At 39.8% G+C, this 27,532-nt stretch overlaps 1 protein-coding gene and 1 long non-coding RNA gene across 2 annotated transcripts in view; one reads left to right on the top strand and one right to left on the bottom strand.

The window, feature by feature from the left end:
• Positions 1-3,874, top strand: part of SLC13A2 (solute carrier family 13 member 2) — a 13,697-nt gene extending 9,823 nt beyond the window's left edge. The window contains exons 10-12 of the mRNA XM_026861515.1: positions 984-1,145; positions 2,124-2,261; positions 3,026-3,874. Of these exons, the coding sequence (XP_026717316.1) occupies positions 984-1,145; positions 2,124-2,261; positions 3,026-3,157 (432 nt within the window). The 3' untranslated portion in view covers positions 3,158-3,874. The remainder of the gene's footprint in view (positions 1-983; positions 1,146-2,123; positions 2,262-3,025) is intronic.
• Positions 1-27,532, bottom strand: part of LOC113487109 — a 39,683-nt gene that overhangs the window by 2,361 nt on the left and 9,790 nt on the right. The window contains exon 2 of the long non-coding RNA XR_003399729.1: positions 5,423-5,503. This is a non-coding gene — a long non-coding RNA (uncharacterized LOC113487109). The remainder of the gene's footprint in view (positions 1-5,422; positions 5,504-27,532) is intronic.

The following is a 27,532-nucleotide window of genomic DNA, read 5'->3' as shown; positions in this document are numbered from 1 at the left end:
CCCAGTGTATAAGAGACAGTATATATATATTCTGATGGTACTAAAGAGCTTAAACTGCAGCAAAGGAGATTTAGGTTAAGCAGTAGGAAAATGTTCCAACTGTAATGATAGTTAAGCACTTGAAAAAATTATCTGGGGAGATTTTTGGAAACTTTGTTGCTAGAGATTTTGAACAACAAGTTTGAAAAACATCTATCTGTAATAATTTAGGTAGAGGCTATCCTGCCCTAGGACAGACAATTAGTCTAGTCCTTTCATGATAGATTCCAACCCTCCTGGGAGATGGCACTTCAATGTCAGAAGAGACAGGCTGAAGTAAACAAGATATGAAATAGGGAGGACATGAAGAAGAAGGTTGCTTGCAAAAGCAGTAAGAAAGTTGGGCCATAATGCATGAAGCAGCAAGACAGGCACAGTTAGGATTTGTTCTCTTGAGAAGAACAGCTGAATAAATAATGATGCCCAAACTACAGTCCAGAATGACAGGGAAGATGCTGGCATTTTTCAGTAACTGAGAAGGATGAAAGGTATGAAAAGGTTCAGATTGTTGATCAAGATCTCAGACAATGGGATGAAATTACATCAAATCGCTAGAATATATCTGCTAAGATATATGGAAGTATTTTAGAAAGTGAGTTCAAAGATCCTTCTTTGTTAGATTAAAAAAAAAAATGTCCCAAATATTGGTCATGGACAACTAATGGCCTGAACAGAGAAATAATTGTTTGTTATCAATAATGTATTGTAAATGTACCTTCTTCTTTCAAAGTCTGTGAAAGGGAAAGAACATTTATTTTTATTTAACCTTCCAAATTATCGTGTCTATGAGCATTGCAGCTTACATGTTTTCTACAGAGAGCAGTCTGTATGAGATCTCCTACGAGAAGGGAAGGCAGAACTGTTACGAGAAACGCAACTGGGCTGTGATGTGGCTATTTCTTCTCCAGCCTACTGCCTTTACAGAGCCCTTTCCTCTGTTACAGGAATCCGGTCTGTCTGCATGGTTAGGTAGCAAGCTGACTCCTCTGCAGGAAATCCCTCACCCAGCTATTGCTCTCCTGTTGTGTCTCCTCATCGCTACTTTCACCGAGTGCACCAGCAATGTGGCCACCACTACCCTCTTTCTCCCTATTCTGGCTTCAATGGTAAGTCCCAGCGTTTCAAAATACTTTTCAAAGAACGGCTTTTAACTCTTCTCCAAGCAGACATCTGCTCAGTTATAAAAACTAACTGGCTGACAGAGCCAAGCACTGCTTCATGTGTCCAGTCAGGAATACAGAACTTAAAACAGACTCGTGTGTACGTGCATGCGTATGTATTCACACACACAGTGCTTAGTTCAACCTTTCTAAAATCATTGCTGCTGAAAAGTAAAGGGATTAAGTTCATTGGCATATTAGACTTCACCTTCTGGCCTAAACAACCTCATGAGGTCACTGCCAGCTGTACTTGTTTTTTCCTCTTTGTTCTGCGCAGGGACAGCAACAGCAGCAGCCTTTGCTTCCCTGCAGCATTCCATTACTGTACTTCACTCCGACCACTAGCCTTCCAGAAGTCTCTGAAGGGGATAGCATTAGTCAGGCTCTATGACCTAATTCAGACTTTTGCATTTCCACGGGAGATTCTCGTTGCTGGGGTAGACATAGTTCTGCAGCATGCAAAGCAGGTGCCAGATAGAAACTAGAATACTGTCCACCAAAATCTTTTTGCATAGGCTACAGACTGCAGCTAACCCCTAAACTGATACGCTCACCTTCAGAGCTTTGGGCTACCACGTTTCCTCTGATAATTTAGTTTTGTTCTTAACCAGTTTGAAGCCAATTTACATTTTTTTTCCTGGTTTTAGAGTTGAATACAACCATTATTATTAATTTATACTACAGCAGTGATCAGATTCCACAGTCAGGTACACAAAGCACTGGCCACAAAATCCAATTCTTGCATTTGCTGCATAAAGACATTGGCCAGAAGTTTCTAAAGCAGAACCAAACCGTGAGTGGCTGCAGTGTTTGTGAAAGAACGAGGTTTCTGACACGGACAAATACGATCAGTCTTCTGCCAAAAGATTTCTATGCATTTTTTTAATATCAAAACCGTGATCTTTGCTCTCCCTTCTTGCATAGGCTGAAGCGATCTGCCTCAATCCACTCTATGTCATGCTGCCCTGTACGCTTTCTGCATCATTGGCATTCATGCTCCCAGTGGCCACTCCTCCTAACGCCATTGTCTTCTCATATGGACAACTCAAGGTTATAGATATGGTGAGCGAAAGCACATTCTTTTCAGAATTTTCATCGCTAGTTTTAGTCTTTCCTTTCTGTAATATTGGTTCTTCTCAGAAGAATGTTAGAAAACTCACTGTACTCAGCTTACTGCAAATGGAAAGACCATATGTTTGTGAATTAATAAAGGATCACACTGACTAATATATTCTCAGGGCCTTATAAAGGTGCTGTTGAGCTTTTAAAGAGCAGCCAAGGCCTCTTGAAGATATTCCAACAAGATTTTGCTGTCAATGAGAAAAGGCAATGTCTAACTGTTCAGAAAGCCCAAACGTAGGTCATATGGATGTCAGAGTCCCATCGTCTGGCCAGTCCTTCTGCAGGGACTAGGGGAAAGCCTAGCACATCTCACTAGACTGCCCTGATGCAGTTTATCACTATGTTAAGGAAAGATGGACAAGGATACCATGTCTCTTGATAACTGCTTTAATTTATAATTGATCCAGGAAAAAATCCAATGTAATATTAGAGATAGATGCCAGGTCGGAAGATAAAGTCCTACATAAGTGGATTAAAAGGATTTCAGGACTTCTAGTTTAAGAGTTTTATCCAATGTAAACTCATTTTCCCCTAATACAAATTACATTTGTGAAGAAAACCAGCTTAAATGTAATTTGATGAAGTTCTGACAAAGTTGTGAAAAAAAGCCAATGAGAAAATCTAACCCTGCAAACAATCCTAATCAGCAAAGCAGGAAAAAAGTACTCAGTTCAACTAATAACACTTCTCTTTTATAATTCTAGGCCAAAGCTGGGTTTCTACTCAACATTCTAGGAGTTCTGACGATAACTCTAGCCATCAACACCTGGGCTTCATCTTTGTTCCAACTGCAAACTTTCCCATCTTGGGCAAACAGGACAGGTGCATGCCCGTAATACGGAGAGGCAAGGGAACCAAGAACTCTTTCTGTCAGAACTGCAATGAGACCAAGACTATCATCCACATAAGTTTTGCCTAGAGGCAGTGGCTGAGAGATAGGCCTGTCCCGTGCAAAAGGACAAGCCTCCGTCAAGCAAAATCATTCAGCTGATAAGAGCAATAAAATTGCCTAACAGTGCTGTTCAGCAGGCAATTTCGTTACCCCAGCAGTAAGACACGGTAACCCTTGGCTTTTCAACTGTTCCAGGTTTCTTTAGATTTTCTTCCTCTGCAGGGGTAGATTTTCCCCACGTGCTAGCTACATTGCTTTTCAAGCTCCACCTGTAAAGTCTGAAATCTGCAGTGAGAAAGGAGAGGCGTGTCTATAAAAGGAAGGAGAGAGGCTCTACATTCCTGATTTTGTGCATAGATCTTACTGTCACAACAAATATGACTATTCACCTGTACATGAGTATACAAGCCTCCATGTATGTGTTCAAAATGTGCACGATTGTTATACACTCTGGGCATTCAGGGCCAGGCAAGCGTTGGATGATTGCAGACAAATCACGGACTGTCGGCCCGTTCTATCACTTGGAAACATATTTATTTGCAATCCACTTGTTAGGAATATAAAAGAGTGGGGTTTTTTTTCCTAGAACATCTGTCCCATTGTTATTTATGTAAGATTACAGCCTGCAAGGTCGTGATAAGAATAGCAATATTCTCTTGAGAAGGGGGGAATCCCTGTGTCCTAAAATAGATATGATTGGATTAAAGATTTTTTTTTTATGTACCTCTGTGTTATGGAGATTTTTCCTATTATATATCACTGCCTCTACTTCTGTCTTCCTTTTGTCAACTGCTTGTCTGTGTGCTTACTTACCTTGAAACAACCAGAGAAGCTTGCATAATCGATTTTCTCTTATCGTTAAAGTAATAATTAATTTATTATTAAGCATGTAATTTTCTTGCAATCTCAAAACCAAGATCTGCCTTTTCAAAAGTCCCTAACACTGTTAAATATTTAATCCCTATTCTGCTGGAAGTGACATTCAGTAGCACATGGACTCCTAATGACCAGACTAACAGAGATACTGAAATACCCACAGACACTTTGCCCAATTGAGCACTTAGTGCCATAAACAAGGTTGGGTTATTCAGACACATCAGTTATACAATACGTGCCCCTGAACTTTGTACTAAATGCTTTGTTCTGTTGTTGCCTGTGGAAGTTTTGCACAAAGTCTGTTGCACTTCTGCAGTCCCGCTTGAACCATTCTGGGTCAATGACTGTGAATCTGAGTCTCACCCTAAAATAGTACGGGATGCTTTTCAAAATCCTCCTTCTTTCTTTCTCTATCCTAATATTAGGAGACAAGGTCAAAGCGCAGCGTACATTTGATTTATGAAATTTTAGAATTCACTGACCTGCAGTAGTTTCTTTCCAGTTCCAGCTGTCAAGACAACTGTGGTGTCTGCTGATCACTGATTCCCCTTGCACCGATAGCTTCATTGGCCTGGCAAGAACAATTGCTCTGGAAAATCACTGTCTCAGAAAGAACAGTCTGGTGTGAACCCTTCAGCGGCTTTGAAAGTTGGTGTTTTGATTTGATGTGTGATAGGGATCGAATAGAATAGCCACAGCACAAGAAGGATGGACATTTTTTTTTTTTCTGTTTGGCTAATAAGCTCCTGGGTAATTGATTTCAATCACATAATGACTTGCTCAGGTCACTGCTAAACCGCTCACCTTCTTTCCCTTTGCATTTACTTCTGTCAAATAACATCCAAATCTGTCTAACTATTTTCATTACCCTTCTCACCCTGTGTCTGAGTACCTAAAAATGACAAACTCGAGCAGATGATTTGCTGCAAGCCTCTCCCTTCTTTGCTCTTTGTCTACAGCATCAGGGCAGTGTGCGTAGCTTTTGTTTTCTTTTTGTTTTCTTTGAAATACTTGCACATAGTTTACATGTCCTTCTAAATTACTGCTTAGCTAAGCAGGAAACGTTGAATTCTTATAACATTTCCCATCAGCCTCTCCTTCCAGCCCTTTAAAAGTGTGTTATGATTCTTTGAAGTCTTTTCTATTAGTCTACATTATTCAGAGGCTGTGGTGTGCCTAAGTACATGCAGGAGCACAGGTGCAATCTTTATGGCAATCTCGAGAAGAAAGAAGAGAGACATCAAGTAGCACAGAGTGTCATAGGGCCGGCGCAATAACGCTGGGTGTTCCGTGTTCATTAGCATGGATGAGTATATAAAGGTTAGAGACTTACCAGGAGATGGCTGCAGCGAAAGTTACTCAAGGGCTATACAAATGCCCAGCTTCCACAAGAAGACAGGTGAAAAGCTGTCATCTGTAGACAGAGAAGAAAAGCTGACAATAATACCAGGACATAAAGAGAACGGAAAAACTCATTAATAGTTTCCACCTTGAAGTGATGGTAGGAGCGAGTACACACTGGGCAGTTTATTGCCTTGGGTGTGTCTGAGCGCAGGACTAGTTGAGGTACAGCTAAATATAGTGTGCTTGTGCAAAACCCAGTAACACCATTAAAAATGTTCATAATTTTCTAAGCAAAGCAGGTAGAAAGTGTTTCTAAGCCCCATTATTACAGAGATCACCTTTGAAGGGTGGCTCCCCATTATGTTTCCAGATATTGCCCTGAAGGAGTGGCTCTATTTCCCATTGTGTGATCAAATTTCACAATCTTCTGTGAAACTGCCAGCTCAGCACCTGCTGGAGTTAGGTGTGATTTCCAATGCAGCTCTTCATTTCAGAGTTGACACCAAGTTTGTTTTACATAAGAGTTGCAAGTGATAAATTTGTTAATGGGAAGGGGACGTCTGCCTTCTTGCCTGTCTTCTCCAAAAAAAAAGCAAGTGCTCTACAAAACCACAAAATACAGGTTTCCCACAGTATGTGCCAGTGAGTAAGTGGGTGACTCGCAGTCACCTCCTCCATTTTCCCTGGAGTTATGGTGCTGTCTTGCCTTGCCTTGCCCAGGCACACGCACACACACACGCTCACACACACACACACAAGTTCTACAGGCACATACATGTACACTGAAGAGAATACGAAGGGCTTATCCTGGAAAACATACGTATTTCTACGACACATGACCACACTAGAAAACCAGCAGAATTTTAAGCAGGCTGGTACAACAGTGAAAATAGCTTACAGCTGAGAAAGGCACTTCGTCATAAACATCTCGACAGAATTTTGGAAAGCAGCATGTAAGTGATGCAAAGGTCACTTCATCAAGCACTGAAATCATAAACAGTCTTAACAAAACACATGACAATTTTAAAGCCAAAGCAGGATAAAGCCGGCACGTCTTTTTAATCCTCAAGTTGGTTTGGAGAAATCAAAAATTTGCTCCCGGTCACTTAAAAGGAATTAAAACGAACTTTAAGGAAACCGTGTTGTATAGCACTGAAACCTTGAAATAGGTCTAGATCCTACAATTTAATTCCTAAGCTTTAAAAAACCCAACCCAAGAAAGAACACCGGCTTTGAAGGAAGCCTTATCGTATAATGGACATAAAATCATTCTCAAAAAAATGAAAAATATTTTCAGAAAGCAAAATACAAAACAACAGAAACATGAAGGTCCTGTGTTTTATTCAATAATCATCAGCATGTATCTAAACATGGACTTTTCTCCAGAAGCTGTAAGAGCAGTTCCACTCTCGTCCTTGAGGCAATTCCTCCCTCAGATAACTAAGGCATGTTGGCTGTCGTGTGCATCTTAGTGCAAAACTCCAACTCTCCCCATTTGGCACATTTGTTCTAGGAACACAGAGATTCTTTACTCTCAACTATCACGTTGGTTTTAGTGTTTGCAAAGGCAGAAACAGAATTTTAAATTTCTGCAGTGATGAGCAACTAAAGAACAGAAAAGAGAAATACAAGGACTTAGGAAATACGTAACTTTAAATCATCAAGGAATTTCGCAACCCTCAATTTTATTTATTTTTTTCTGACATGGAACCAATAAAACTATTTACAACTTGATTCACTGAACTTTATGATTTGAGTAAGTAATGACCAAGGTCCCAAAGTCTGGAAATGAAGTGGTTTGAATGTGCTAATCACCTGGTGTCCAAAATAACAACTGCTTAATAGAACTTAATCACTACTGTCAATGCTGTGCATTTTCTCGTATTAAAGAAACATTTAATATTATTTATCCTTTAATCATACTAACAGACGTCAGGTTGCTATTCAGGATGTACAGATCCCCTTGCAATGTGCCATCCGGTGGCTGCGGACACTGTGCCAGGGAATGCCCAAGGTTCCTCAATCCAGGCCAAGCAACTAGTCAGGAGTTGGTCTTCCTCTGAAAACACCCTGGAATAGCTGAGGGGAAAGAAATGGGAACAAGAGGAACGCTTTTCAAAGGCAGTGCATGACAGCATCGCTGCAAAATTAATAAAATGGATTCAAATTGTCAAAGAGGGAAAAAAAAAAAACCAAACCACAAAGGACAAACTAACCTGAAAATAGAGAAGGAACAGAACACTTAATTCAAGGGCTCAACCCTTATATATAGTTGTGCATGATCTAAATGCAACTGCTTCGAGGCTCAGACCTTGTACGCCTGTGTAAGGTATCTTGAGAAAGCATTAGCTGTGACTACTTTCAGACGGCATTGTACCTGCGATATTAACATTATGTATGATCAACTAAATCATCGGAACTTTACCCTGCTTCAAGTTTATGCTATTCAGCTGACTTCAGATTATTATTTAGGTTCTCTTGCCAGCCTAGCAACGTTACAGGATTTTCCTCATCTCCCTTGATGCCTGTCCAGTCTAGAGAAGCAGAGCAATTCCAAGTTTTCCCCATACCTACCACCGGGACCTCGGGCTTTCCATTCTTTGGAAGGGAACAGAAAGCGCTAGGACACCAAATTTCATTAATTCTTCCAATAACAGAGCTTCTCGTTTCTTTCTGTGAAGCAAAAGTGGTCAGAACTGTCCGTAAAACTAACGTCCACGTTAATATGGAACTGCACAATGCAAGGAGAGGAAGTTGTGTGCAAAAGCAGAAGGGGAACACAGTCCCGGCACAGTTTGCTGTTACGGCACCAGGTCTCCTGGTTGCCTAGCGAGGGCATCTCAGTCAGCAGTGGTTATTCTGGGGCAGCTGTGTGACTGCAAAGGGAAAGTCACCTTTCCCTTTTTTTTTGCTGTAGGACTATCCTGATGAGACTTGCCAGAAAATTCAAAAGGATCCTCTTTATTTTGAAGATGTCTGTCACCTGAAGGGCGTTTGAATTTTCCTCCTTATTCTTACCGCTGGCAATATCATTCCTGCTACATGAAACATGCAATCATAAATCATTTGTCTGCATTGCAGATAACACGGTTGTACAATGCAAGCTTCCTCACACCTGTGCTTTTTCCTTTCTCCTTAGACCTAAGCAAGCGGTGTTGCGGTATCAAGAGCTACAACTGGTACTGAAGAAATAGTAGTCTCAGAAGATACTATCTAGCCAACCTGAACTAGTCCTTCTAATTCCTTTAGTGTTACATCTTCATCATCCAGGCTACGTAGAAAACAGTAACATCATCGGAATTTGTACAGATGACTTTTAGAGACTTGCAAGCTTAGGGATGAAGGCAGAACGGTTTTTTCTCTAATTAGTGGCAAAAGCCAATGACCACAGCTACAGTCCTCCTGGATAGTCACAACAGAAAGATCAGTGAATGGCACAGAAAAAAAAAAAAATTCCCCTTTCATGCTTATACGTTACGTCTTAAGATGCTCTGACGACAGAAAGCGTGGTGTATGGCTAAGAGAAAAATAAAATTCTGAAATATATTATATTCAGATATTTTCAGATATATGTTATATTTTCAGATATATTATATTATATTCAGAAAAGAATGAAGTATAGCTGCCAGAGGGGCAGGTTCTGTCTGCCATTCTGGCTCCAGAAACAAAAGTCATTCTCCCCAGTGTGCATGGCGGGTGTGGAAGTGCAGAAGTTCATGCTGTATGTTTCTATATTTTGGCAGAGATACTGTAAGGAAAAAAAAAAAAAGCAGCTTATTAGCCTAGAAGAAAAATCTTTGGTCTGTTTACACTGTAACCACACACCTGTATCTCAGAAATATGAGACAATTGATGGGGAAAGGGGAGGGGACTGACATCTTTAGTTTCCTCGGCACCAGGTGCAGTCAAGTATGTAATATCTTTCTAGCCACTATTTTGAATCAGTGCCACTTTTGGCCTACTGTACCTGCTGAACAGCCCCTGCAGGGAATGACTCCAAAACATGCCCATGCTCTCTACTCCAGCAAGATCAGTGCTTACCTGGAGCGGGTGCATACGTAAGTCAGCCAAATCCTGAAACCATTCTAAGCACAGCTGCAGTTCCTCCAAGTCACAGAAAGACAAAAACACTAAATCTTGTACTAAACAGTTGTATCCATCCATTTTCCTTAGAGGATGCACCACTTAATTTCCTGTTGCTGCCAGTTTACGTTCCGTTTTGACAGCGGATAAATGCGGCGTTAAGGAAATCTGTCACAGTGCAGCCCTATCCTAAAACGTCAAAGTAAGGGACAGAGATGGGCAAGAAGACTGTCCCGTCTCCTTAGTTCCTTAAACTAAAGTATAATACGGTAAAATCCAGTGGGATTAACTGTAACAAATCTAAGTGACTGGTTCGCCTGAATATGATTGTTCGATATTCCTGGGCAAACAGCAAAGAAGCAAAAAGAGTTATATAGAAAAAGAATAAATCGATTTTTTTTTTTTAACAACTTTATTTATATCCTGATAACAACAGACAAACATGCTTCATATCTGTTAAGACAGTAGCCACATGACTAACAACAAAGTAGTATTGCTATTGCAATCCTGATGACACGAGATCAACATACCGCTGGCCGTGAAAATTGCAATTTTATTTCCGAGCCCTATTTCTTTCGAATTAATTTCTTCTCTTTAGTAATAGTGCGACATGAAACCGCTCAGTGTTTCACTGGAGTGGAATAAGCAATGGGAATAAGCAATGGGAACCCATTTGAGGAAGTACGTTTTGCCACAGAAGACATGACCAAGCAAAAGGCAGGACATGCTTTATCAACTGTTCTGTAGAGCTAGCAATGGGTGGAACTGGACTGTGCTGCTCGAGAGGGGTAAGTATGGTATTGCTTTAGCCCATACTGAAATGCACACGGTATTTTTTTTTTTATTATTATTCCTTTCATCTGACCACATGCAACCCTACAAACCAGAGAAAGCAAAGTCTCTATGTTTGTGAACTTACGTCTTCATTGGGAAAGAATATTTAGTATTCTTAGGTGGTGATTAACATGAACTCTGAGTTAGAGTTTATAAATGTGATGACTCTTTAATTTACACAACAAGTAATAAAAATTAGAAGAAAGAGCTTGAGAGGGAGGGAGAGATACCTTCGTATCGAACTTAGGCTACTAACACACTCGTACTACAATTGGTCTCACAACAAAATCTTTCAAGAGTCAGTACGTTTCAGCTTAAGATATAAAAATAGCCAGGTGCCACAGACACCACCTTAGTGCAAAGAATTATCGAACACGTACCACAGCAGAATGTTTGTTTTTACTTTAAATCTTACTCAGGTTATTTTTTTGTCATGAAAGAAGTACCTGCATCTTTGGCAGTTGTAAAAATATCGTGCATGGCACCACCTGCCAGACTAATAACAATAATTAGAAATGTAATAAACTGTTCACTGGCAAGGTAACAAATTGTCTTATCCTTTGAAAGTCACACTGGCCTGAGGCAATTCCTCACAGACATTTGCCACTGATGTCACAAGAGCCTGAGTGAAAAGCACACTGTGCAAAAAAAACAAGAGGAAAAAAAAAAAAAAGAAAGAACAAAAATGAAAAAAAAAACCAAACCCCACACTGGCAAAGAGACATTCAAGCAATGTAGAGCAGCCGCAGTGTGTTTTCATTTTACTGAAAAAACATTAAAATTAAGGACTTAGAGTTGACGGTGAAGATGAACCCATTCTGTTGCTTCCTATGAAACCTCACACACTGGAGCATCACCTGAACTCATAATACTTTCTTTAAACATTTTTAACTAAATTTAGAATGAAAACTTCAGCTGCGATTACTTCTTTTTATGCTCCTTGCTCCTCTTCATCTTTTGTACAATGATCTTTCATCAAATAATTTGCCCTGAGCACTTTCTGCAGCGGGTTACTCTGCCTCTTGTATCTCGCAGGTTTAATTTTAAAGCTGGCGATCTGAGATCAATATTTTGTTCTCAAGTGAAGTTCCTCTAAGTGCTAAAGCAATCTTGGTTTGTCTGCCGGATAGGAATTAATGGCCTGTTCAGGATTTTTACTTCCCATTATAACTTTCCATTTGAACAGACCACACAATTTCACATTACTTGTTTTCTCAAAGTGTTTAAAAATCATCCTCAGCAATGAAAATGCGGTTTTATATTTTCATGACCTTATGATGTTTATGCCCCCTCTTCCATGCAATATGTTTTCTCTCTAAAAATCCATTTTCAGTTTCTGAAATGCAAAACCCACACAGAAATCTGTGGACTTAAAACATTTGCTTCAGTCCATGCCCGCCCTTCATCCATCTTTTAGAATCTATGCAGGCATTCAAGAGAACACAGCTACCGGTTCCACGCTTACACAGAACTGAAGAGAAGAAAATCAAGTCATAAACGCTGCCTAAGCACTTCTTTCTGAGGCTTCTGATGATTTCACAGTCCCAGTAAGTCATCTAGGAGGGGCCCATGCCAGGCAGCAGCCTGCTTTTGTTCTTTGCTTTGTATTAAGAAGGGAGGGACATTGCTGAGGTACAACACTTTGAGTATTTACATGATTCATTCCTTCTTTCATTGAATCATTTTCTAGTTTCTAAGATAATACCCCTGGGATGATTTCAACTGCTGTTTGCGGAAGCACAAGGTTTTATGTTTTCCACTATTATGTGTGAAGATAAAGATGAAGGAAGGATTGCCCAAGCAAGATACAGAAAGGTTTTGGACAGGATAGGGGGAACCTCTCTCATATAGTTGTGATTACTGACCTGATGGCTCTAAAGTCTTGCGTACAGGAGCTCGGAAGGTCAGCTCAGAAACCTGACTGACAGCCGGGTATAACTCCATAACCTTCCTGCTGAATGCACTGTGTATTTCCCCACATCCAAAAAAATGCCCCAGACTCTGTCAAATAATAATTCATCCCAGGCTGTGTTTGCATTATAATTAGTTAGGAAAACCCAGTATGCGAATCCTTATGAAGGTAAAATCTTCCCACTTTTTCTTTCTGTTTCAAAATCAATACAATAATTGAGATAACACCTTGGAGTGATGATATGAAGCACCTGTCAGCTTTGCCTATAAATACTGTAATATAACTACGTTCCCTTAATGAGCTCATCAGAAACTCACGTTTCAACAACTGAATCCGAGTCGTGTTCCTACGACAGTTTTTCTGCAATACAAGTCTGCCAATCCTGTTTATGAATCTGTATTTCTCACATTATTATCCGTGCATTTTGGTAAGGTTGGGACAAATGTTCCCCCAAAGTCTATGGACGTGGAGAAACGCTAAAAGGGTGTGCATGTATTGGCACTAGCCGCTTATGGAGCACTGTAGTTAGGAACATGCAAGCACACTCCAAGAAAGGAAGAAGACAGACCAGTTGTACTGGTTATTAGACATGGTTAAGGGGCTGGAAAGAAAAAAAAAAAAAAAAAAAAAAAAAAAAAAAAAAAAAAAAAAAGCAAAACCAAACCAACACACACACAATTCTGCCAAGCCAGTTATAAGAAGATAATCATGTGCTAGCCTAAGCCTCTGGCAGGAGTAAAACACTGTTAGCGGCCTTCTAGTTAGCTAAATATTAATCATCCTGTTTAGAACCAATCATGTCACTAACTGGTTAGAAACTTGGTTAAAGGTTGTGGTCCAGAGACTGTTTTATCTCTAGCTGCAGTGTTCTTAGACTTCTAGAGAAAATACGTTGAGCGAGGCAAATATAAAAGCAATTCCGGTTAGCAAATTCCTAAATTTTCTGAAAGGGATGTAGGAGGTTCTGCAAGCTGAGAAGTACGGCAGGTTCTAAGTGCACTACAGGAGAGATCCTCAAACAACTCAAAACAGATTTTCTTCGGCTGTTGCAAAGGAACGGTGCAAGAATACTGCGTGTTTCGTCTTGGGTTGCAGAGTAAGTGCAGCAAATTGCTAAAATGCTTCGTCTGTACCACAAAGCAACATCACAAATGTCGTCCCTAAGCTCTGTCACAGCTCCAGAAAGGATGTTGCATGTTCATGATAGAATGTCAGCAAGGAGGAACAGACCAGAAAATAGCCCGAAACCCAAAAGATGCACACTGTTTGGGGTAGGTGTGGGTTATTCAACACCTTTGAAATCATCTTACAGCTTAAAATAAATGGAAAATAAAAAGAGCAGGCAGCAAGCCTTAGAAGCAATAATATAAGGTAATGTATGAGTGATCATTTCATTGCTTATGCCTCAGCGCTAAGTAGCCAAACCTGCATAACATACTCAGAGTCATGAATGCAACAGGATTGGGTTTGGAAGACTCATAGAGTTCAAAGGCCCCACTTGTAGTTCCACATGTTCTTGAAACTCCCATAGTCCCTCAGGGCCTTAAAACCAGAATGCAATAGCATTCTCCTTTGGATCTCATGTGGTCTGACCTTTAGAAAGTCCTATTTAGATAGAGGAGTTAGAGGTGACTAGACAGATCAGCCAGCTCCAGCTGTTCTTTTCTCTCCAATATCATCACCAAAGTTTCCAGTGCCATTGTCAAGTGACTTAGTGAAGCACTGCTGGGGTTCAGTCATTTGTCTTCTGACATTGGCCTCACTCTTCTACGTTCTTGACTTTGACAGAGAATGTGTTCTTCAAATTACCGTGCTGTGGAATTTGATGTAGGGTAGACCTTCTCCTTACTATTGCCATGTCACCAAAACTCCCCCAATAGCCTCTCTCCGTACAACTCTGTGATGTTTAGAAGAAGCCTGACAACCAAAAACCAAGGCATAAAACCCAACAGACACCCTGCCAACGTGCCACTTATCCAGCAGCTTCAGGCTAGGAAAGCTTTCTCCCTTTCTGTTAACCTTGTAACAAAAAAAGGGAAGAAAACCACAAAATACTCTTTCTGAAGTGCGATACCAACAAAACAGGGAAAGTTGACAGAATGCTGCCAACTCTTCACGGATTATGTTCTATGAGAAGAGAAGAAAGTTTGTGATGTGTTACAGGCCATTTCAACCTGATTTTGAGATCTGAAAATTTATATATATATATATATATATATATATATATATATATACAGTGATCAGCTCCAAGGAGAAATGAGCATTCCTCTGTGAGGACAGGAGAAAGGTCCAGCCACCGTGGAGGGATACCGTATCCTTAGCATGGCATACGATACCGAATACTTGTAAGGAACAAATAACTAAGCACAAGACAAAATAAACTTGTGAGGAGAATCAGAGATTATTACTCCATTAGCCCAATATGTCTGTCTTAAATTTATCGTCTCACTCCCGTATTGAGAGTTGCATACTAATAGCAATCTTGTCAAAAAAGCAAAACAAAACATACTGCTAGATGACACAATGACTGTAACACGTATCTAGATCACCCAGCTGAATTTCACCTGGAGCAGAGAGGCACAGAGTCAAGCCCAACACCATGTCTTGAGCTCATCCCCATTTCTAAAATGCAGCTCATCGCAGCTCTCACTTTGCTACAGATGCTGTGCTTTATGGGCAACACTAAATCCTTGGTCAGGAAACAGTATTTCATATATAATAATGGTTCTTTATATTTTAATTTTAGATTAAACGGTTAACAAACAGAAAGTTCTGCAAATGCCAGCAAAAGAGCATCGTATGGGCGTGCCAGATTTGGAGGCTATAATTCAGATCTCCCAGTGAATCTTAACCTTCAGTCTTCCAACCGAACACTGCAACTCACAGCTCCTCTAAGCTAAAACAGCGGCAGGGCAAAAGACAGATATATTTTGTCAAAATAAGAGGCTCAGAAGGGAATCAGAATAGTAAAATATAAAAATATAAATATTTCTATAAAATATAAATATAAAATAATAAAATCCCTTAAATCTATCAAATGCTAACATTGATAAGTTTAGTTTAGCAATGTGTTTTTCTAGACATGTTAAACCACCAGATAAACGCACTTGGGATTATTTCTTAGGGACAAAAATGGGCTGAAGTGTATGTAGGTTAAACCAAGGTGTGTATTCCCTAGGGATATCTCAGAAGATAAAAAGCAAGCCCTGACTACTATTTAAAGGCAGCACAGCAGACGGTTAAGTTACACCCAGGTGTGTCTTCCCTCAGGTGATCCCAAGGGAGAGATGCTAGGCCACTTTTCCTATTTAATGGTGGCAGAATAGCTGGTTAGATTACGTCTTAAGTCATTTTGTAAGCTTATCATCCAAATGTTAGGATACAAAAATTGTAAGCCTACAAAGCTATTTATGATAACAAATACTGCTGCCATCACTGCATAATAAAATATAAACAATGTATTAAAAATAAGCAATTATTCCACTACTAAATTAAATAAGAATATTTTATCAAAGGAATGAATTTATGCTCTGCTTGGGCACCAAATGAAGTAAGTTCATAGGGAGAACTCCTCACTGACAGATTTCCAGATCAACAAGAACATTCTTGCCAATTTTAAATAGCAGAAAGGGTTTATAACGAGGTCAACAGGCGGTTTCTGTGGGGTTTTTTAACATTTTACGTTAAAATTGATGAGACATTCTGAATCGGACACAAAGCATTGTGCACACCGTTGATCTCAAGTTATCTATTTCCAGGGCTCTGCTTTGAAAAGCACTAGCTAGTCCAGGAAAAACTTTTGAGACAAGGATCATACCGTGGAATATAAGCAGATAATCATGTTTTTCCAACTTCTATGACAAAATAACCTCCTATACCCCCGATGTCAAAGCGTAGCGCTGCAGGAAGCAGATCGTGCAGGACGACACCGCCTGAGCGAGGGACACAAATACGGAAGCAGGTTCTTGAACCACTCATTCTGGACATATTACAAAGACATCATGCCATGTCAGTTATGCAGACCGTCATTTCTTTTCCCTGTGTGGAAGCACCAAACAGCATTGTCACTTTAGTAATCTCCAACGGGCAGCTGAGCCCTCGTGAAAGTAGATAGGAGCCATTTCCACCTGCTGACATTATTACTTCAAACTATAGTCTCAGGCAGACACCACTGAATTGGTTCCACTGATTTGCATTTTGAATAGTTACTTTGCAACTTTAATAGCAGGAATTATTTTTTTCCCCCCCCCAAAAAAAAAGAAAGATCAGATCTGAAAACAGAATTTAACAGTTCAGAATAGCTGCCAGTACACCAAATAAACACCTCCGTCTTTCAATAAAAGCTCAGACCAAGAAGAGATATAAAGTTAATTCATTACAATAGTCTAGTCTGGATCTGACAAAACTAAGTTTGTTCTGATGTAAGCCTCTTGATCTCTTCTGTTCTTTGCTTGTGGCGTATGGCTTCATCTCCTCAAGACCAAGCTGGTTTAGTTTAAGAAAACTCTTCAAGTTGACTGTAAGATAGTTTCGAGGGGAAAAAAAAAAAAATACTGACTTCATATTCTACAAAACTATTTTGCCAGTCAAAAGGAGAAACACCACAAAGCAGTATGGCTAGGTGGGCTGTGCTCTTTATGTCCACGAAAGCAGGTGTTGGTAGAAGGCTGTGGCACACATCGGTGAGAAACAGGAAAAGTCTGCAGCAAACACTGACACCCCCCTTTCCTCTAGGTATTTCCTCCTGATACTTATCCCAGGAAAGAAGAGATAATGCTTGCCAGTCAGTGGTTCACTTTCATTCAGGATCTTATCTCTGCACTGCAACCGACCTGTGACGCCAGCTCAAGTAAACACACCCAACAAGTTAATGTTAAACCAGCTAACTTGGGTACCAATAACTACATCGGGTTGCAAGGCAGGATGCAAAGCTCACTACAGAGACTGGATTAATAATCAGGCCATTAGTTTACTTTGGTTCTGAGCTATCGCAGTTAGCACCGAAGTTACTAACATAAAATCACCTCAGATTTGTCTGTCTCAGCCATCAGAGTTGTAAATTAAGGGTAGTGCAAAATTTGGGAATGATTAAGTAAAGATGTCGAGTGTAGCCTGAACCATCTCAGAATCTTCCCTGCCAGCCGTAGACATGTAACCCCGTGGAACATCAGATGTGAAAGCCTTTGCAGAGGACCGATAATTATCCAGCACTATCTCTGAGATCTTCCAGACAGGAAAGAGCATATCCACCAACACTCCGTGCCCACTAGATCCAGCTGATAAATTGACAAAGTCTTCATTTCGACTATCAGAAGTTCCCAATAGATGTAATAAAATCAAAGAGGCAAACTCTCGGTAGGAAGTAATTCATCACAGGTCAAAGCATGGCTTGTCTCCCACCAGTCCTATCGTTATGACATACGGCAGATCTTTTCTATCACAAATCTGTGCAAAGCATTCTGCAACAGGAATCACGAAAAACACTTCATGAATAGCATGAACTTAACATGAAGATAAATATGTGCTCCAAAGCAGAGAGCATGTTTTTATCAAAGTTTCAAGACCTTATTCAGTATCTTACCATAATCGTGGGAGATAAACATGGGTGTACCTATACAATAACCTGGGGGCCGCAAAGATGTTTCTACTGTTTTGTGGAATGACGATAATTATATTTAGCACTCATTCAAGGCTTTTCATCTTCAAAGAACTTTACAAACATTAATTAATCCTCACAACACCCTATGAGGTAGGTAAGTATTATTACAGTAGGTGTGATCAGGTTTGTGTAGGGGACTGTAGAGTGTGCACAAAACCAGGTAAGGGCAGCAGAAATATCTATTCCTGCAATGTCACATTTAAACTCATATTCCTCTCTGCATATCTGCACACAAAAAAAACCCCAAACCTCTCCACATAAATTTATACAGACACGTATACGCCGACACAAATGCATACACTCCTCCAATCTAGTTCTATTTTTGTGACTCTGCTAAGACACTCTGTTTTGGGGAAGGAGTGTTACCTTGAGTACACTGGTCTTGTAGTGTTAAATTTAAATGGTGCAACGTGTTTTGACGTTCTATGGCGGAGCCACGGTTCCTTTCCATAAGAGTTCGGACTGAACAAACGCAAGACGCACGCCTGTTTCTGGTAGCTGAATGCCTTCTGATAGTATGGCAAAATCCATGCCAGGAAAGAGTGTTTTTAATAACCACAGGTGGATAATAGGTTTGCAAAACACAGTAACAGATGGGTATTTTAAATCAAAAGAAAAACAGAGAGGTTAAGAGGGAGCACTCTCTTGCCAGACAGTTAGAGCTCAATACCTGCCCAACTTCTCTGAAGAATTACCAAGAGAACAAGGAAAAAAAAAACAACAAAACTGCAGCTTAGTCATATTTGTATTCTTATTAAATGCAGGACTGCCTGAGGCGAACAAGAGCTGATATCATAATTATTGGCTTGCCTAGCCAGCTGCCTTCTCTCACCTGATGTAAGATCAGATCTTTCCAGCCTTTGGAGACTCTGTACCGCTGAGCCTCCACTCTCTCTGCAGGGCTGTTTGAATGACCTAATCCTGTCCTGGAGCAGCAGCACGCCGTTCTGCTTCAGTAAAAAGGTAAGAGGAAACCTCTGACAACTTCATATAGCTTTTTAGAATTCAGCCGTGAAAGCCAAACGGAAGGGGGAGCAGAACTCTTTTGCCTTGGCTCATCTATTTAATCTGAAGTCCCTGAGGCTGACTTTGAAGAACTTCAGGCTGAGGGAAGGGGAAGGTCAGCACCTACATCCCGTTCCTCGGCAACTCCTATAGGTCTTTATCAGCCACAAGTGAAGAGTAGCAAGAGAAGGATTCAAGAAAACACCAGGTAAGTTCGTAGATCCATTGGTGTAGTACTGGGAGAAATGAAGGCTGTAGGTGATTTCCCAAAGGAAAAAAAAAAACAAAACAAAACAAAACAAACAACCTTTTCTTGTCTTGGGTGTATACCAGCTTATTCTAAGCTACGTTCTGTTCCGCAGTTACAAAGAAAGCTGGAAGTGTTTACCATTAACTGAAAAAAAAAAAAAAAAAATTAACAGAAAGACAAATCAAAAAAAATATTTTCTAAAAAAGTGGGTAGTCTCATGTCTCACAGATTCATAATAGATTTATTTCAAACTTTTCCGATGGTGAATCAAAAACTTGAAAAGTTACTATGTGTTGAAATCAAGCTTGCTTTCACTACAGCCTCCGTTTCAAATCTGTTGCTTTTGCCTCATGTGTTTTGTAGTAGTAGATGAAAACTTTTTTTAGACTTACTCCTATGCGGGAAGGTGACTGAACTGACATCCAGACAGAAGCTGGGGTGTGCTAACTGCAGAAATTGCTAAATTTGAGTACTGCAAATGGAAACTTGTTTCTTATTGCTTTACATGCCCTGGAAGTATATCGCTGCCTTTTCACTTCTTAGTTTCAGACTGTTAGATTTCCAGCAAGAAAGGAACTGTTTGTGTTGCAAACACAATAATTATCAAACCTATAAATAACAACCAGACATCACTCACTCTTGGCCCTCCTGCAAATTTACTGGTCATAAATCTTGGGGAATTAGATTTTATTTTATAAATGTTTCCGTTTGGTTTATCCGAATCATACATTTCTAACTTGAGTGCTGATATGAGCTAGGTTGAACTGGGTGAATTTTAGGCTGAAAATGTATGTATTTTGTGCATAAATAATTATCACCTTAGAAGAACAAAAAATATTAATTCTCTAAAGTGCATAATTCTTCAGGAGTAAAGGACTGTGTAGATTGCTTTTAGCCAGGTGATACCCTGTAGTATATATGCAGCCAAGAAAATATACAACTGAAGCTATACAATTGTTTACCCCACATCCCGGTGAGGGGTGATAAACATGGGCAGAAGTGGTATCGATGTAAATGAAATGAGGGACTGCATCCCGGTGATCTGAGCATCTCCACTTGCCTCAAAGGTTAAAGTGTAGTGTGAGACAGTAGTAGCCTGTACGTGAACACAGATACTTGTAGAATAGTGCCATGTTCCTAGATACAACAGGAGCCGCGTGTTAGTTACTGAGACAGGAGTCAGTACTCCAGGGAGTAAATGGAAATATCTATATGCCACTGTGGTAGGTGTAACACAGGAACCTGCCAGGAGCACATGAAGACACTTGCCATTACTGCAAAACACTGAGCTGAAAGAGGAAAGCGTAGAAAGAGGGTCACCTACATGAAGCAATGTCTTTCTGATCCGTTCCTTGTAATAACAGGCTTTTTCTTTTTTTTAGGAGAATAGCTCACTGCTCTAATACAATTTTTTAAGGGGATAATGAGAGAGACACATTAAAAAAAAAAACCACCAGAAAATGCACTGTGCTTTTAGAGCATCTGTTTTGTAAAAACAGAGAAAAAAAAATTGTTTAGGATTTCTGGAAACTAAACATTAACCACAACAGCAACATTCTAACTTTTTAGGCCACAAAATCCAGAAATTGAACACAAGAAGCAGTGTCATGCAAAACTACTTTCAATCATGAAATCAGCCCCACAACCTCGTTGCACAGGCTGTTAAATGACCAAGGACAGGGAGACAGGGGTAAGGCCTCCAAAGAATTAGACAAGATTTCCAAGTCCTGCAAAAACTATTATAATTGATTCATATTAGAACCAAAAGGAGCCTTTGATCATAGCCCAGAGTGACCACAGCCAGCTCTGAAGTCAGAAGTTCAAAAAAAAAAAAAAAAAAAAAAAAAAAAAAAAAAAAAAAAAAAAAGCCCATCATGTATTTAGCCTTTAAAGATAGGGACCCAAAGCACTGAAGAGTGTATAACGAAGAATTTTTACATGTACCGCTCTGTCCTGCTTATAAACCAAACAACTAAAGACGCAAAATATTCTAGGAGCTTATGCCTCACTCTTGAAGGAACACTGGAAGCTGCCTCTTTCTGTGTCCGTTGGAAAGTAAGGAAAAGCGTTGGTTGGGATGTGGCATAAGCAAAAGAGCGCTTGGCGGGTCAGTGCCCATGAGCCATCGAAACAGTGAGATCAACTCCCAAGCAGATTGGATTTGCTGTTTGCGGCCGTGTCCTCTGTTGTCACTCCGAAAGCCTGGGCTTTACAATTTGGGTCAAACACACCTCTCTGCTCTCCTGCACCTCAGAAAATCGTTAGCTCGAAATACGACGAGATTAATTGTGGAGATAATGCAGATTAAGCGAGAGGGACAAATAAAAATCCTCCTCTTGTCCCTCTGCGAGTATGGCCAGTGCCACACCTTTCCAAGGCGATTCGTCGTTTGGTTACGGTTTGGAAGCGAGGCGGCAGCTCTCAGAGGCCGTGCAAGGTTGAAGGAGGCTGGAATACCCTGAGTGAGAGCCCACTAACAAATCACCAAGCGGCATCGTTCCCTCTGCCTTAGGAAGCAGAGCTGTGAAGTGTTGCTCTGTCTTCTGAGTCACTGTTGAATCGATGCCCTAATACGGTGCTAAGGACAGGATGCTGCTTACTTTAAGGACTAAAAGCAAAGTCTTGGCCAATTCTATTTATCGCAGACACTGTGCCACTTTTAATCAGATTAGGGCAATAATTAACCCTTCTGCCACATTTCAAGCATAAATTCAAGTCATGCTACTTCCCTAACTGGCTCCTCACCCCACAGACAAACAGCTTGGTTTGGGTTATTTATTTATTTATTTATTTATTTATTTATTTATTTATTTATTTATTTTTAATCATTTCAGTCCTGTACAACAGAGCCCATTTTTTGCAGCCCTCTGTGCAGCTAAATCTCCTGGTCATACATGAGATACTACCAGTGGTTTCTCACTCTGCTGAGAAAGCTGAAGCCCCTCACTACAATCCAGCCTGCTGTGCTTCTTGCAACCCCCCCTCTTCCCAACCAGCCTATATGCCACTACTCTTCCTTCAAATCACCTTAAAGAGCCACATATTCTAAACAACCGTGAGAGAATATATTTTTTTTTTTATTATTTGGGATGCAAGACCTTTAGAGTTGACCACAGAACAGCAATGTTGCTTTTCGCATTATATAAACAAAATAATAATGCATAAGAAAACTCTACGTATTTTACCTAAATTCCCCAGCATTTTCAAATGAAGTGTACATTCTTCGTGCCCTGTTAAATGTTGCCGAGTATTGAAGGGAGCTGCTAAACGTGTGGTTAGTAAAGTGATCCCTGTATAGCCTTTACGAATCTCCGCAGTGTCTTTTGAGGCTTATTAAATATATGTAAAATCATTTTAAGATGTTTGGATGAGACAGGGCTACTGCAATCCAGAGCATTATTATCTTTCTGTTGGTGAAGTGCTCAGAAATGAATGAAGCATATAGGGTGAGGTTCCATCAGAGTCATGTAATGAAGCTAAACATGCTGTCATTTTAACCCAATTTGTTTCCCTCTGTACTGCTGCCTCACCAGTTTGTTAGAGCCTCTCAAAGGAGCTCATCTAGTGTCAGCTTACAACTTCCACACCTAGCCCGTACTTTACTCCTGGAATGGGTAGGTATCCCTGCCCTGCAAACTCTTAACTGCTGGTTCAACAGACCTGCCAGGACAGGTCCCTGCAACATTCCCCTCTGTGGGCAAATGGTAGGATGCCAGAAATATTAGACAGGAACCTGTTCTCCCAGGAATGTAAGTAATTCATAGAAGGAAATAATTTACTATTTTCCCAGCTGGAATAATTAAACAGCTAGGCACTGTCCTCCCAAGCTGCAGAAAAGAAGAGCAAACAAGAGGGAAAAAAAAAAAAAAAAAAAAAAAAAAAAAAGAGCTGGAACGTCCTTCAATATAAATTCTCTTCTAGACTAAACAACCTTAATTCTGTAGATTTTTTTTCTCATAAACTACATTTTCTAGGCCTCTGACCGCTCTCACTCCTCTCCTATGGACTCCAAACCAGAGCCCACTCTTTCAAAAGGCAGCGAGCAAAGCTGGACACAAACCTGCAGTTGATACTGTACCAAGACCAAGAGGAATTAACTTCACAAGGCTCACAGAATGTATTTCTGTAAGCACCTTATGCCTGCTAGCATGTCTGCCTTTTTCATTATGGCCGGATTTAGGTTCAGCTTGTAACCCATTAAATCCTCGAGATCTTTTAATGCAGAATTGCTGCCTGGTCACTTGTTCTCATCCACTCTCTGCAGGCTTTATTATTCCTGCCTAGATGTTGAACTTAGTTATTATTGAATTGCGTTTTATTTTCTTCAGATCATTTTTTCGGAATCCTTTTGAATATTAATCCTGTCCTCTAAATACATATGCAAAGCCTTCCGTCTTCACGCTGTCTCCGAGTTTGATGAGTGTCCCTTTCTAGTCTATCACAAAAGTCTTCAGTGAATATCAAATAGTATCAGGCTCTAAGAAATCGATCCAAAATACCTTTTTTTTTTTTTCCTGACAACAGTCAGTTGCTACTCTTAATGCCCTATTCCACCCAGGTTTACCTCCTCTCTACTTGCGCTTTGTTTAAGATAAATCTTCTTAATTTGTTGATGAGAACGTCACGTAGAAGCCTCACTAAAGTCAAGCCATATTACCTGTGCACCTTCTCCTCTTCTCGCAAGGGCAGCACACAGGGAAATGACAGTATGACAGTTCCTCCTTAGCAAATTCACAATGGCTTTTACTTTTGCCTTCTTTTCCTTAGTTTGGTGCTTTGGCGTTTTAATTTTGTATTTTTCTGGGAATTAAACCTGCCATCTGTAATTCCCTCATACTTTCTAGTTTCAAGACGGGCACTGTGTTTGCCTCCTTTCGGGCTTGTATACAGTACTCATTGTCAGCGAATTCTCAAAGACCTGCAGCTCTGCAGTAATTTCAGCTGATTCTCTAAATTCACTGGAACGAAATTAATTTGGGCCACTGAGCCTGACGATGTCAAAAAGCCTCAGCCCTGTCCTCTGGGAGGTGAGAACACACGTATTCTTCCATGTATGAGATCAGAGGCAAACATCATTAATATTCTAGAATTTCTCATACTCTGACTTGGCATTGCCCCGTTAGTTTTCCATTGTGCTTTAAGGTCACTAATTAATGTATGCCCTACTTTTCCACCCAGGAATAGATTTGGGCTGGGTTGTTTTTTTTTTTTTTCTTTGAAATGCAGAGTGTCTAGAGAGCACCTGATCTGCCGTATGGGTTTGAGGTCAGCTCCGTGATATCTGAATTTTGTTTTGGTAACAAACAAGAAATACTATTGTCTACCATCTTTTATAAGAACTTTCCAAAGCACTGAAGAATTACACACTAGGACCAGCACGTTCAGGATTAGCCATTAACGCAAGGTGCTCTCTTTGGGGTAGTCTGCCCACAGCCTTCTGACGTGTTGAGCAATAACGCCACTTATTTAAATCTACGGAAATTTACTGTCCATAAGTATGTATCAGTTCGGTAGACAGCATAAAATACCTGTTCTTGTTTGGAGAAACTCTTTGCCTCACAAAATTTTCATTCAATGGTTAAGATTCCCCAGAAATCCTGTAATGACCTCCTAGACTTCTGTCCATCCTCACACGGGTGAGAGAACCCTGCAGCCTGATTTGACGTGCATTGGCTAGCAGTAGTTTTCGGCAGACTTAACAGCTAAAAACTAAATGGGGCACAGCATAATTCAATCACACCTGTCCTTTTTTTTTTTTTTTTTCCTCTCTGACTCTATAAAAATTCAACAGGGGACTGTTTTCAGCAGGGAAAATAAGCCACATTTATCCATGTGCAGAGTGGCTCAAGAGGACTGCAAAGGGAACTGCAAAATTCGGCCCAAAGTGATGCTGTTCCTTATTGTTGAGACAGAAAAAGCAACTTTTAAAAAGATACTCAACAAAAAAATAGGGAAAAAATTAGGTATACATGAATAGAAGATTCGCAAAGACACTGTTAAGGTAAAAAAATTTGAGAAAGAATGACAAAGTAGAATTTAAGAGAGAACGAATATGTGGAAACTGGAAATACTTATATACTGAAACTGAAGGTGGGACGGACCAGGAGTGAACACCTTGAATATAACAATATGGATAATAAAAGCTTATCGTCACGGAATTCTCAAAAATAAGCATATGATGGATCTGTGATGCTTGCTTATGGTTTTTGACACTGTAAGAATCAAGTTTCCACCTTTAATTCGTAACTACCAATGCAAAAATATGCGTTCTTGACAAAATAAAAATTCCAATTCTTGTATACTCACTATTCCAGCAGCACTGAATTTCTCAAAAAATGTAAGATATGCCAAGAATCACAATAAGAAAAGTGATAACTAGCAGCATTTAACTTGGAAGGAGAGAAGGAAAGGAATACTTTACAAAACCAAAAAAAAAAGAGAACCCAGAAGAATTCCTTTGCCCTAATTTAGCAAGTCAGATGTTTAATGTTCAAACAAACATGCATGGTTTTTGTAACAGACACAGGGCCTAGATTTCCCTGACAGAAGAAACTAGGCAGGCGTTTTGGTTTGGGTTTTTTTTTTTTTCCTGCTGATACTCCTCTCCACTTTAATCTAGCTGACCCGACACTGAGCAGGGTGAGTTGGACTAGATGATCTCCCAAGGTCCCTTCCAGCCTCAGCTTTTCTGACTCTGAATCTTTCCAGTGGTATTTCCGCTCTACAGATCTTATTACAAATTGGAAAAAAATACCTGTGAAAGCCCGGCACCTTATAGCTCTGCTGTACAGACTCCCGGCCACGGAGAAAAATGGTTCTCAACCATCGCGTAAGATCTGCCGCAGGGAGCTACTGTCACCGCACAACAAGATGACAAAGAGAGCAAAAAGTATGAGGTTGCTTCCAGTAGTTGGCTGGCTTCTTCACCAGCAAAAGCTTCTCATATAAAAATTCACTTCACACAGCCTCGGATAAAACTAATCCCGAACACAAATCTTCTCCTTGATTATAAAACACGTTCCACGCTTCACAGCTGATAGCTACCACGATGTAAAATTCTAGGTTCAATAGAAGAAAATATTAAATCAGAGGGCATAAATACGTGAATGCAAAAAAAAAAAAAAAAAAGTCTAAAATAAAATACGTTATTTAATTTCAAGACTTTACTTCATGAATTAATATCTAAAAAGTCTCCAAGTAATATTCTCTGTGTTCAGGCTCCTACTTTACCTTGCTGGCATCTTTTTTATTCTGCTGAACCTGTAACGCTATGATCTGGTTTTTGCATTACAGTCTAGAGTCTCCTAAAATACTACAATATTATAAATTTAGTTCTATACTTGTTTAGTCAATCTCGAGAAGCTAAAAACCAGAACGAGTGAAAAACTGTATGACACACAGAGGTCTTGAAGAGGAAGTAGAATGTTGAGCTGTTGCTGTTATCGATGTTGATACAGACTTGTGGAGTTTTCATGAAATATAAATATACTTTAATATACTGATTATTTTCTCCTGAATTTACTATTCTGAGGACAGAGTTAGCAATAATATAAAACTGTACTTCTAGTCCCCTAATGAATATTCTTTATCAGCTGTGCTTTAAGCATTGAAAACAAACACCTATAAAAGTTTAATTTGCATTATTTTTTTATGTATAAGAAAACAGAATGGGTTTTGTAATAAGTTTAGTTTTACATCTCTTTCTTTAATGTGGTAATCCCCTCAGATCAGTTAATTAAGCTTATGGATCACTGAAATTTAATATTTTAAGAGAAGAAATGAACATAGATTCCACCTCTTTATAGCTAGCTGCTCCCAAAAATGTAAGGTTCCGTTTCAATAAACAAACGAGGTAATTTTTCACGCTAAAGACAGAATGGACGGATCCCTGTTAGATGGGGACATGAGACTCCCAGGAAGAATTTCTTCTGCTTCATAAACTGCCTGATGATACATGTGTGTCAAATGCATCATGTGTATAGTCGAAAAATGCAGGACTTTTATGATTCTTGCTTAATATTAACCCTTTTCTTGTTTCTAATTTTCATCTCTATTAAGAATTTTGTAACAGCATCAAGGACGTGTATATAATTCAACGGAATTTTGTAACAGCATCAAGGACGTGTATATAATTCAATACACTTGCTTAGATGATGCTTCCTCAAAGAAACAGAGACTGTTTATTCAGGCTGTTTATTGCAAAACTGTTTCTGCACACACAGTTTTGGGATGTTTGCTGTTTCTGTGAAATTCCTGTCCTTTATTTCAAGGGTGTTATTCCCCCGTGTTTTGCGGTGAAAGGAATCTCTATTTTCTAAAGGCATTGTGTCCTTCCTATAAGTTAGAGGTGGGGAAG

The sequence above is a fragment of the Athene cunicularia genome (genome assembly GCF_003259725.1).
Source record: "Athene cunicularia isolate RWA chromosome 19 unlocalized genomic scaffold, athCun1 chr19_part1, whole genome shotgun sequence".
Taxonomy (NCBI): Eukaryota; Metazoa; Chordata; class Aves; order Strigiformes; family Strigidae; genus Athene; species Athene cunicularia.
This window is presented reverse-complemented; position numbering and strand designations above follow the sequence as displayed.